Genomic DNA, 13,031 nt, shown 5'->3' on the forward strand with positions numbered 1-13,031 from the left:
AGGGGAGCTGAGGTGGTTAAAAACGGTCCCATTGATTTCAATGGGGTCCATCCGGCTGTGAAAACGGCCAAAGAAAGGACATGTTTGGACGGACGCTATTCTCTGGCCGTTAAAAGAACGGCCATGTGAATAGCCCCATAGACTTTCACTGGTGCTAAAAATGGCCGTGTGACGGCTGTTACTTAGACATAGCCTAAAACTTGTAGAATAAGCAAATATGGTGTGAACTTAAAGTCACATGCTGGTGAGCTCTATTGTAGGATTTAAAAAACTGCAAATCTGAATTCCTGAAATGCATTACTGTCATGCAATCAAATGATGAGCACAGGCTTGGAATGGCCCACAGGGGTACAGGTGAATCCCCCGGTGGGCCCCTAACCTCCCACCTGTCTTCTAGGTGTAGAGGAAAGCTGCCACTGTCCTCTTCTCCCCAGGACCTACCTTCTCAAAGTTGCTGCAGGGACCCCAATATTCAGTCATCTGGTAGCATCTTGCAGCTGCTGTGTGTGCAGGTAATATTTGAATGTATCGGTACGGTGGGCCCCCAAAATACATTTTACTGGTGGGCCCTAGCCATCCCAGTCAGACACTGGATAAGCATTTGCATTGGGAGGTAACGGTATCTGCTATTATTTGCTATACTTGTGCCCACCTGTAGACGGAGCTACAGTCTTTACACTCACCACTCTCCTGCGTGGCACCTCTATTTGTAGTTTTTAATGTAGGAGCAGACAGCTGTTTAGAAATGCTTTTGGCTGATTTTTTGTTGGCAGACTCATCTTTCTTATGGCTTTGCCCAGCAGAAGCAGCAGCAGAACTTTTTGAAGGTGTGGCTGTTCTTTTTGGTTTGGTCTCGGGTGCTCCAATGGTCTTCTCTGTGTTCTCTAGAGAAGTAGGAATGTGTTAGTGAAATTAACATCATGAAATCCAAAGCAGTTACATGGAACATTACAAAAGGGAAAAAAATACAATGGGAACACATGCCTAGGGGGATCCAGGAATGCACGGCACAATCATGCAATGTACCCAGCTACTTACACTTACCAATGCTGCGGGAGGCTGCTCGGTTTGTCAACTTTGGAAGAGTGGCTGGTGGCTGCTTACTAGTGCCACCTGCAGTCTGTTTTGTAGTTGCCTCACCTTTCTTATGGGTGCCTGCAGTGGCTACATTTTTGTGAGGGACAATATTTTTTTTTTGTTTGGGAGTTGGTGGAGCAGGAGGTGGTGGCAATTCTGGACACACACGACCTCTTTCTACAAAGAAGAAAAGTTGACAGAAAGTCCTACTGTGAAGAATTTCATACATTCAGAAGGCGTGCAAATGATAAGAGGGAACCTGTAAATAAACTAACTCCAAAAGTGAAAGAAACACATACAAAGTTAGTCTTCTAACATTTTTGGAGTATATAACGGTACCAGAGCTCACTGCATATCCTATTTCTGAAATTTCACACTGACTGGAGAATGTAGAGAAATGAGTCATAGTAGTTTTAGTATGTAAACATGGGTGTGTGTAATGTGTAAAATCTCATCCACTTTGCTGGTACCATAAAATGCTGTGCGTTTTTCCCAGGCAAATATTGCAGTGGAAAATCCACAGTGTAGTTGTCTTTTTTTTACTGATTACCTATCTTCTGGATAGGTCATCAGTATCTGATCAGTGGGGGTCTGACACCCAGGACCCCTACTGATCAGCTGTACTGGCTCTCTGGTGAGTGCCACAGCCTTCTCTCTAATTTTCCAAGGCCAAGTGACGACACGATCATGTGTGAAGTGGCCTAGGAGCAGCTCAGCTTTATTCAAGTGAATGGGGCTGAGCTGTGATACCAAGCACAGTCGCTATACAATCTATGGTGATGTGCTTGGTAAGCTGCAAGAAGGCAGCGCTGCTCACGGTGCCTTCTCAAAACAGCTGATTGGCAGAGGTCCCGAGCGATCAGAAACCAGTTAGCCAATGTGTTGCAGGCCTAGCTGGCTGCTGAAGTGACGTAACAGGATCCTGAAGGGTACAGAAAATTGCCTACCCTTATATAACGCTTGGTTCCAATGACACTTTTGGCTGCATGAAGTTGTGGGTTAACAGAGGTAATGCCCTTAAAATCATTGGCTATAGGCTGCTGTGGGTGGCCGGTGTTGTGGCTGTCACCAATGGAGAGTCAGACTATGGCCAAACACATGTAAACATGTATGTAGAAGTTTAGACTTTGTAGCCACATGCATTGCAAACAGGTGCATAATATCAAGCACTCAGCCATGCAACCCAGTAGACAATTACTGGTACTAGTATGTACCCTACTGAAGAAGTTTATGTGGCACTGTCATAAAGTTGCCACCTTTGCAACAAGTCACTTCATGTAATTTCTGATCTGCTGGATCTCCCAGTCTCAACAGCAAGTGCTATTATGACACATCTAGGAGTAACGACAGCTCATCCATGAAGTAGCAGACCACAGAAACTCAGTGGCTGAAGCACACACAGTACATTACTGTACCTATCCTCACTACAAAATTCCAGACCACCTCTTCATGGAAAGGGTCTCTCTGATCCAGCAGCTACACACAAGCCTAACATCAAAATGCATGAGGACACTCTTTGGATAGAGTGGTATAAAGCACAATGCCAGTGGACTGAATAGATGAATTACACATCTGGCAGTCTGGTGGATAAATCAGGGTTTGGCAGATGCCTCAAGAAAACTACCTACTGAAATGCGGCTGCCTACTGGAAGATTTGTTGGAGGATCGATAATGTTATAGGGTTTGGTATAGGCCTTTATTTCCAGTGAAGAGTGATGTTAAACATTTTAAGACAACTAGATTCTTCCAGCTTTGTTAAAAATAAAGATTAGGAGAAGCCCTTTCCTGTTCCTGTGCCCCTACGCAAAAAACAAGGTCCATAAAGACAATGGTTTGATGTGTAGTTTGATGTGGAGGCTGCACAGAGCCCTGATCTCAACCCATCAAACACCTTTAGAATGAACTGGAAGGCTAACTGCAAGCCAGACCTTCTTATCGAACATCACTGCCTGACCTCATAAAAGCATTTTTAGCTGAATGGACACAAATTCTCACAAACTCCAAAATGTTGTGGGAAGCCTCTCCAGCTGCGTAAAGGCTGTTAAAGCCATAAAAGTGTGCCTATCTCCATACTACCATCCATGGTTTTGGATGAGATGTCCAACAAACTTACACAGGTGTGACTGTTAAGTGCCCACATACTTTTGGCCATATACATTACATAAAATATGAATTCAGACCAAAAAATTATTTCCTGCTACATTTATTACCTATATATGATATCAACATTGGAAGCCATTTTCCATTGCCAATGCTAGCATCTATTCTTTTCATCAAGTTCTAGATATTTATCATGTTTCTCACAGCATTCTTGGTACTTCTGCAGTCATACAGAGCTAAGTTGACAGTACCTTGGTGAACGCTCAAATACAACATCCTAGTGAGTTATCACATGCCATGTTCCTACAATCCACACAGACATTCATGGTTTTTACCTTTCTTATCATCTTTCTTCTCTTCTACCGTAGTTGCTTTTGATGCTATCGCTCCATTTCCAGTTATGGGTTTCTGTTCATTTGGTGTCTCCTCACTGATTGGCACAGTATGACCATTTGAGTTTCCCATATTTAATGAACCATCACAATCTATAAAAATAGAAATGCATGTCATTGGCAGTTGACTGGGCCCTGGTCCGAGCAGTCATGTGATCACTGGAGGCCGTGAGTCTGCATGAGCTACTGGGTCTAGGCAGACCCAGATCAGCTCTGCAGTGAGGTTGTATAGCGCTATACAACGTCTCTGGGAGCTGTATTCTCCCTTTAACTGAGGCTAATATGTAAAACTCAGTTACAGCAGAAATCAGTAATTATGTAAGAATGTAATGTGATGTGTCCCACAAAGGTCTTGAGTGACCTTATGGGGGACACAAAGTGTAAAATTAAAAAACATAACCATAAAGACAAAATTAAAAACAGGCCACTACACAGTTTCTAGCCCCACCTTTAACCACCAGAACCCATATATCCCTTATCACAATGACAGTTAAAGAAAGGGGACATAATAAAAAAATATATATTTTTGTTGCATTCTATTAACAAAAAAATTATTAAAATACGTGAACAGATCATGGTTACTCTTTTTTACATTTTTCCTTTTTATAAAAAAAAAATACAAAAAAATAAAAATAAATAATGCCCCATGTATCAGCAAAAAAGACGCAAAAATGATTTACATAACCTAATGGAAAAAAGTTATTTCAGAGGCTTTCAAAGAATGGAAAATGCACTTGGTCATAAATGGTCTTGAACTGGAAAAATGTGACATATATTTTCCAAAGTAGAAATCGGAGAATGACCCTCAGGCTGAGTTCACACAGCAAAATCTGTATCAGAAAAGTCAGTAGCTGAAAAACAGGTAGTTTGTGGAGGCAGATTTCTAATTTGGTAGCTGATTTACAGGAGTATGTAGAAGAGTTTTTGGTTGAAGATTTGGCAGTGTTTTTCTTATCCAGCCCTTGGTTGGGATATAATTTAGAAGCGTTTTTGTTGGTGGAAGTGCTGCTAGAAATGCTTTTAATACTGCTAGCATTTTTCTGCTTCCCCATTGACTTCAACACAAAATCCACTAACAATCCCCTTCTAGGAGGTAACATGCCACTTCAGAAGTGTATCTCAATTTAGCAGCAGAAAAAACACCACCATGCACACATAGTGGAATTTTTTCCATTGAAGTCAATGGAAAGCTATTGTTGCAGTTTTGATTGCGGATTTCGCAGTAAAAAGTGTCCGTTTTCCATGACAGAATTCACGGCAGATTTTAATTGTGTGAACATATTCTCAGATTTCTGCCACAGATTTCAAATTTGTACTGTTGCAGTTCTGCACAAAGATTAGCCCCACTGTCATCCAATGGGGCTAATCCTTGCATTTTCTGTCCGAAATAAGCAACAAGCCACATTTTTACTACGTGTTGCATCAAATCTGCGTGGGAATTTTCCTATGCATGTGACTGGGTTTCAAAAATACTGTTCACATGCAAGCGATCCGGAATTCATGATGATTTTGGTGCATGATTGGTGCAAAAGTTGTGTGAATATATAACCTACTGAAGACTAACTTTTCTGATTAGAGTACGCTGTGATGGTGTGGTGAAGCTATAGTACCTAGTGATATGATATTTACATGCTCACACACAGCTCTAGGACACAGCTCTGCCCTCAGCCTGTTGTCTAGTCCTGTCAATCAAGGGGAGTTGGGGAATGTGCAGAGTACAGCCCCGCCTTCTGGTGCTCCAACATCTCATTTGCATATTAATACAAATGAGGATTTCTCTGCAGCTATCTATCATACAGACAAAAGAAGGGTATCGTTTTAATCAGCATGATGAGCCCTACTAGCCAGTATGTCTGGTTTAATAAGGTTGATCCTGGTAACAGAGTCTCTTTAAGCTGTGTGAACCAGTATTCATAACATGATGTGATAAGGAAGGAAATTTTTTATTTTTATTTTTTTTAATAAATAACAACTGTGAAGTGAAGAATTATTTACAAAGAGGCAAATCGGGTAACACGCTTTTGAGAAGAATATAGACACCGAGAGGGGTTGTAGAAATGTTCTGAGAGAATACAGACACCGAGAGGGGTTGTAGAAATGTTCTGAGAGAATACAGACACCGAGAGGGGTTGTAGCAATGTGCTGAGAGAAAACAGACACAAAGAGGGGTTGTAGCAATGTGCTGAGAGAATACAGACACTGAGAGGGGTTGTAGCAATGTGCTGAGAAAATACAGACACCGAGAGGGGTTGTAGCAATGTGCAGTGAGAATACAGACACTGAGAGGGGTTGTAGCAATGTGCTGAGAAAATACAGACACCGAGAGGGGTTGTAGCAATGTGCTGAGAAAATACAGACACCGAGAGGGGTTGTAGCAATGTGATGAGAGAATACAGACACCGAGAGGGGTTGTAGCAATGTGCAGTGAGAATACAGACACTGAGAGGGGTTGTAGCAATGTGCTGAGAAAATACAGACACCGAGAGGGGTTGTAGCAATGTGCAGTGAGAATACAGACACTGAGAGGGGTTGTAGCAATGTGCTGAGAAAATACAGACACCGAGAGGGGTTGTAGCAATGTGCTGAGAAAATACAGACACCGAGAGGGGTTGTAGAAATGTTCTGAGAGAATACAGACACCGGGAGGGGTTGTAGCAATGTGCTGTGAGAGTACAGACACCGAGAGGGGTTGTAGCAATGTGCTGTGAGAATACAGACACCGAGAGGGGTTGTAGCAATGTGCTGAGAGAATACAGACACCGAGAGGGGTTGTAGCAATGTGCTGAGAGAATACAGACACCGAGAGGGGTTGTAGTAATGTGCTGAGAGAATACAGACACGAGAGGGGTTGTAGCAATGTGATGAGAGAATACAGACACCGAGAGGGGTTGTAGCAATGTGATGAGAAAATATATGGCATATAGGCATTTAACATTCTGCTCACATGTCTTTATTATATCAATGCAGTGGACCTTTGCATACAGAATGGTACAACCCATGGATCAGTCCTGTGTAATGCCTGACTTCAAATGTGGAGAGTCCCCATGTCTGTGCCATATGTACAGTATGATGTCTACTAGTCACAAACCTTACCATGGTCTGGAATTTCCTTGAGAACTCCTCTTCTTATAAGCTCTTCACGGCTCTGTCTCATGGATATCTTGCGTTCTAATACTGAGAAAAGAAAACTGCATGATGGTATGTGCACAGGTAAGGGATTGCAAAATGTTAGCACTTTTTTTTTTTTTCATTAAAGGGGTTTTCTGAGACTAATATACTGATCACCTATCCACTGGATTGGTCATCAGTATCTGATCAGTGGGGCTCTGACACCTGGGAGCCCCACGATCAGCTGTTTGAAAAAGCAGCAGCGCTAGCAGCTTTTCCTAGGCCAGTAACGACATGTTCATCAGTCACAAGGCCTAGATGCAGCTCAGTGCCACTGAAGTGAATGGGGCTGAGTGGGGCTCCTGTGAGCGCCAATGCCTTATCGAACAACTGATCGGTGGGGGTCCCAGGATAGGTCATCAGTATATAATTCTCAGAAAACCCTTTTAACAGGACTTCAATTCACTCCTTCAACCCAAACCCCTACCCACTATATAATTGGTTGTTGGTGGTGAAATTCACAGTTTATACCTTGAGAGCCAGCTTTCATGCTCTAATGGTCTATACTATTTTTTTTATACCAAGTATTAATGGACATTCATGCAGCAGATACATGGGGGACATACACTGCTCAAAAAAATAAAGGGAACACAAAAATAACACATCCTAGATCTGAATTAATTAAATATTCTTCTGAAATATTTTGTTCTTTACATAGTTGAATGTGCTGACAACAAAATCACACAAAAAAAAATAATGGAAATCAAATTTTTCAACCTGTGGAGGTCTGAATTTGGAGTCACACTCAAAATTAAAGTGGAAAAACACACTACAGGCTGATCCAACTTTGATGTAATGTCCTTAAAACAAGTCAAAATGAGGCTCAGTAGTGTGTGTGGCCTCCACGTGCCTGTATGACCTCCCTACAACGCCTGTGCATGCTCCTGATGAGGTGGCGGACGGTCTCCTGAGGGATCTCCTCCCAGACCTAAACTAAAGCATCTGCCAACTCCTGGACAGTCTGTGGTGCAACATGACGTTGGTGGATAGAGCGAGACATGATGTCCCAGATGTGCTCAATTGGATTCAGGTCTGGGGAACAGGCGGGCCAGTCCATAGCATCAATGCCTTCGTCTTGCAGGAACTGCTGACACACTCCAGCCACATGAGGTCTAGCATTGTCTTGCATTAGGAGGAACCCAGGGCCAACCGCACCAGCATATGGTCTCACAAGGGGTCTGAGGATCTCATCTCGGTACCTAATGGCAGTCAGGCTACCTCTGGCGAGCACATGGAGGGCTGTGCGGCCCTCCAAAGAAATGCCACCCCACACCATTACTGACCCAATGCCAAACCGGTCATGCTGGAGGATGTTGCAGGCAGCAGAACGTTCTCCACGGCGTCTCCTGTCACATGTGCTCAGTGTGAACCTGCTTTATCTGTGAAGAGCACAGGGCACCAGTGGCGAATTTGCCAATCTTGGTGTTCTCTGGCAAATGCCAAACGTCCTGCAAGGTGTTGGGCTGTAAGCCCAACCCCCACCTGTGGACGTCGGTTCCTCATATCACCCTCATGGAGTCTGTTTCTGACCGTTTGAGCAGACACATGCACATTTGTGGCCTGCTGGAGGTCATTTTGCAGGGCTCTGGCAGTGCTCCTCCTGTTCCTCCTTGCATAAAGGCGGAACAGGAGGTCCTGCTGCTGGGTTGTTGCCCTCCTACGGCCTCCTCCACGTCTCCTGATGTACTGGCCTGTCTCCTGGTAGCGCCTCCATGCTCTGGACACTACGCTGACAGACACAGCAAACCTTCTTGCCACAGCTCGCATTGATGTGCCATCCTGGATAAGCTGCACTACCTGAGCCACTTGTGTGGGTTGTAGACTCCGTCTCATGCTACCACTAGAGTGAAAGCACTGCCAGCATTCAAAAGTGACCAAAACATCAGCCAGGAAGCATAGGAACTGAGAAGTGGTCTGTGCTCACCACCTGCAGAACCACTCCTTTATTGGGGGTGTCTTCCTAATTGCCTATAATTTCCACCTGTTGTCTATCCCATTTGCACAACAGCATGTGAAATTGATTGTCACTCAGTGTTGCTTCCTAAGTGGACAGTTTGATTTCACAGAAGTGTGATTGACTTGGAGTTACATTGTGTTGTTTAAGTGTTCCCTTTATTTTTTTGAGCAGTGTATATCACAGTCACAGTGGCAGCCCTTTTCTCTCTGTTTGTTAAATCATTACCTACCAGAATCAGCATCCAGGATATGATAAGGTCACGTCACCATTTTATTTCTATATGGCCACTGAAGACAGACAGGGTCTTATGAATGAACCCCTTTCATGGTGTATTTTGGCATAATACATGTATTTTTTAGTTCTGCTACATAGACAATGCAGGATGAAGTATGATGATGATGCTGTTGCTCATCTACAGTTTCTATTGAACACAGCTAAATATATCTTCCTTGTACACCGATCAATGCCTCCTCTCCGAGCTTCGTCATTTACAAACTGGCTAGACATTCAGAAAGCGTAAACTAGAAAAGTCCATACCAGCACACCTACAAAATATGCTCTATTCAGTACAGAATATCCCGCTCACAAATCATATAGCCCCGTCTGTGCAGTTTTCTAATGTCTCTTCATAATGACTGGCATACCAAAAGAGTAAAGACCACTAACCAAACAGCCAGAGATCTACAACTTTCAAGCATTTAGACAGCCCAATATGTCTGAAAAAAATGGCAGGTACAATTAAAACGACAAAGGGGCTTGCATTATATGGGTGGTAAGACAGGCAACATACTGTATGATCACTATGATTGGCACTGCTATAAGAACCACGTGGGTGCCAATTCATAGGCATGGTGCCTGGCACTATTTATAGCACTGTTACATGGGCAATGATCTAGCTCCTTGCTTTATATGGTGGTACTATTTGGGTACATATGAGCCTTCATAGTGTCGGTATTTGCCAACTACAACCCCAATTCCAAAAAGTTGGGACGCTGAGTAAAATAAAAACAGAATGCAATGATTTTCAAGTCTCATAGGCCCATATTTTATTCACAATACATCATAGACCACATATCAGATGTTGAAAGTGAGACATTTGACCATTTTTCATTAAAAAAAAAATTAACTCATTTAGAACTTGATGGCAGCAACACATCTCCAAAAAGTTGGGACAAGGGCATGTCTACAGTTCTGAAGCATCTAATTTATAGCTGTAGACAGGCACACTTCTTTTGGAGAAATCCAGAAAGATCTTATCCATACCTTTAAATATCTCATTTATAAATTATTTATATTTACCTGGTATAAGCGATACATTGAGCCCAGAACCCACTGGACTCAAGGATGAGGCGCTTCAGATGTAATATGTGAGAATTGCCTTGGGAATCTAATATATCCCACCACGTGCAACGCTGAGACTCCAACACGTGGGACGCCGAGTCTCTGCCAGCTCTGCCTACACTGAAGGTAACAGCGCACACCTGAGACTCCATCAACACGTGGGATGCAGAGTCTCTGCCAGCTCTGCCTACACTGAAGGTAACGGTGCACACCTGAGACTCCATCAACATGTGGGATGCAGAGTCTCTGCCAGCTCTGCCTACACTGAAGGTAACGGCGCACACCTGAGACTCCATCAACATGTGGGATGCAGAGTCTCTGCCAGCTCTGCCTACACTGAAGGTAACGGCGCACACCTGAGACTCCATCAACACGTGGGACGCCGAGTCTCTGCCAGCTCTGCCTACACTGAAGGTAACAGCGCACACCTGAGACTCCATCAACACGTGGGATGCAGAGTCTCTGCCAGCTCTGCCTACACTGAAGGTAACGGTGCACACCTGAGACTCCATCAACATGTGGGATGCAGAGTCTCTGCCAGCTCTGCCTACACTGAAGGTAACGGCGCACACCTGAGACTCCATCAACATGTGGGATGCAGAGTCTCTGCCAGCTCTGCCTACACTGAAGGTAACGGCGCACACCTGAGACTCCATCAACATGTGGGATGCAGAGTCTCTGCCAGCTCTGCCTACACTGAAGGTAACGGCGCACACCTGAGACTCCATCAACACATGGGATGCAGAGTCTCTGCCAGCTCTGCCTACACTGAAGGTAACGGCGCACACCTGAGACTCCATCAACATGTGGGATGCAGAGTCTCTGCCAGCTCTGCCTACACTGAAGGTAACGGCGCACACCTGAGACTCCATCAACATGTGGGATGCAGAGTCTCTGCCAGCTCTGCCTACACTGAAGGTAACGGCGCACACCTGAGACTACATCAACACGTGGGACGCCAAGTAATTGCCGGCTCTGCGCAGGCTGATTGCCTACACTAAAGGTAACGATGGCCGCGGCATGAGTGGAACGTTAGCTCACCATCTACCACCCTGTTATTGCACCGCCTGTACCTAAGTGAAACGCTACTGTATTGCTCATCTCCACACTGTCTGTCTCCATGTGGGGAGCTGGAGAGATTGACAGCATAAGATAGATAGTCTCAGTGAGTAAAGACTGCCCAGCAACATTAGCGCAATACGTTACCATAAGCAGATCGATACAAACTGCTACAGATTATTCATGAGAACTTTCTGCTTAGTGAGGAACTAACATATATGGTAACGGTTTAGAATTTTTGGACTGGCATGCAAGGGCAATAATCAAAGACATTTATTTACTGAATAAGTATATGAATGAAGATGAAAAGACTAACGTGCTATGTTTATAAAGGAGTTATTTTAATAGGAAATATTTGCACAATAAGATATAAATAATCACATAAACATCTATGATTGTTTCAACTCACTCCCTTCATTAGTCCGCACATGGTGAGGGAAGTGAAGAGAAATAAGTAGTCTGTTGTGCAATACATTTAATGAATTGCAATTTATATACACCATTTTTATTATTATACATTTTTATTTTTTATACTGTGTTATAAATAATTAATAAATGAGATATTTGAATGGTATGGATAAGATCTTTCTGGATTTCTCCAAATGAAGTGTGCCTGTCTACAGCTACAGATTAAATTGATACCATATAACTAAATGAATAGGGAGAGTTATAAAGCCAGAGAACCTTATACATAAGCAGAGAAGCCCCCAAGCTAAAATACTGTGCAGAATACTGTAGCATCCCCTCTTTTACCAAAAGTCTGTAAACGTCTGGGAAATGTGGAGATTCTAGCTGCTCAACAGTCCTGGGACTTCTTTGCTGGATTTTTTATTTCATGATGCACCAAATGTTTTCTATTGGTGAAAGGCCAGTTTTGCACTCGAAACTCTTCTTCTGTGAAGCCATGCGGTTGTGATGGATGCAGTAAGTACGGTAGTTTAGCATTGTCTTTCCTGACAGAGACCTTGTCTGGATGGGAACATATATTGTTCTAAAACCTCTTTATACTGTTCAGCATTGATAGTGCCTTTCCAGATGTGTAAGGGTACTTTCACACTAGCGTTAGAAGAATCCGGGAGGCAGTTCCGGCAACGGATCCGGAAATCCGTATGCAAAACGGAGATCATTTGCTTCCAGATCCGGATCCGTCTGACAAATGCATTGAAATACCGGATTCGTCTCTCCAGTGTCATCCAGAAAAGCGGATCCGGTATTTTTTTTTTTTCACATTTTTAAAAGGTCTCCGGAAAACCGGATCCGTTTTTCCTGAACCCTTGGTACCGGATCCAGCATTAATACATTTCAATGGAAATTAATGTCGGATCCGGCATTCCGGCAAGTGTTTCGGAATTTTGTCTGGAGAAAATACTGCAGCATGTTGCAATATTTTCTCCGGCCAAATACCGTAAAAGGGACGGAACGGAAGATATCCTGATGCATACTAAATGGATTTCTTTCCATTCAGAATGCATGAAGATGAAACTGAAGCGTTTTTTTCCAGTATTGAGCCCCTGTGACGGAACTCAATACCAGAAAACTTTAACGCTAGTGTGAAAGTACCCTAAGCTGCCCAATCCATAGGCACTAATGCAAGCCCCTAACATCAGAGATGCAGGCTTTTGAACTTTGCGCTGATAATAAGCTGGGTGGTCCCTCTGCTCTGGAGTCTGCAGGGCACAGCATACGTGGTTTCCAAGAAGAATTTCACAGAACAGTTTTCCATTCTGCCTCAGTCCATTTTAAATAAGCTTTGGCCCAGAGAAGACTATGGCATTTCAGGATCGGGTTACCTTATGGCTTATTCTTTGTATGATACAGCTTTAATTTGCATGGTGAACTGTGTTCTGCACTGTTCACCAAAATGTAGCCATACGGATGTTAGTATTATATTCACTTGACAAATGATTTAGCATTTATCCGCCATTTGGTCTAAATTG

The 13,031-nt window shown here is 43.4% G+C and overlaps 1 protein-coding gene across 4 annotated transcripts in view; it reads right to left on the minus strand.

The window, feature by feature from the left end:
• The window catches only part of PHACTR2 (phosphatase and actin regulator 2), a 367,207-nt gene that overhangs the window by 33,879 nt on the left and 320,297 nt on the right, over window positions 1-13,031 (minus strand). For 3 of the 4 annotated variants that reach the window (XR_005778428.1, XM_040429243.1, XM_040429245.1), the window contains exons 3-6: window positions 6,663-6,743; window positions 3,513-3,662; window positions 1,045-1,254; window positions 684-884 (exon numbers count right to left, since the gene is read on the minus strand). Coding sequence is in view for 3 of the 4 variants with exons in the window: in XM_040429243.1 (XP_040285177.1) it covers window positions 684-884; window positions 1,045-1,254; window positions 3,513-3,662; window positions 6,663-6,743 (642 nt within the window). In the remaining variant the exon portion in view is untranslated. The remainder of the gene's footprint in view (window positions 1-683; window positions 885-1,044; window positions 1,255-3,512; window positions 3,663-6,662; window positions 6,744-13,031) is intronic. The other variant, XM_040429244.1, reaches the window with a different exon arrangement.

Source organism: Bufo bufo, chromosome 4, assembly GCF_905171765.1.
Source record: "Bufo bufo chromosome 4, aBufBuf1.1, whole genome shotgun sequence".
NCBI lineage: Eukaryota > Metazoa > Chordata > Amphibia > Anura > Bufonidae > Bufo > Bufo bufo.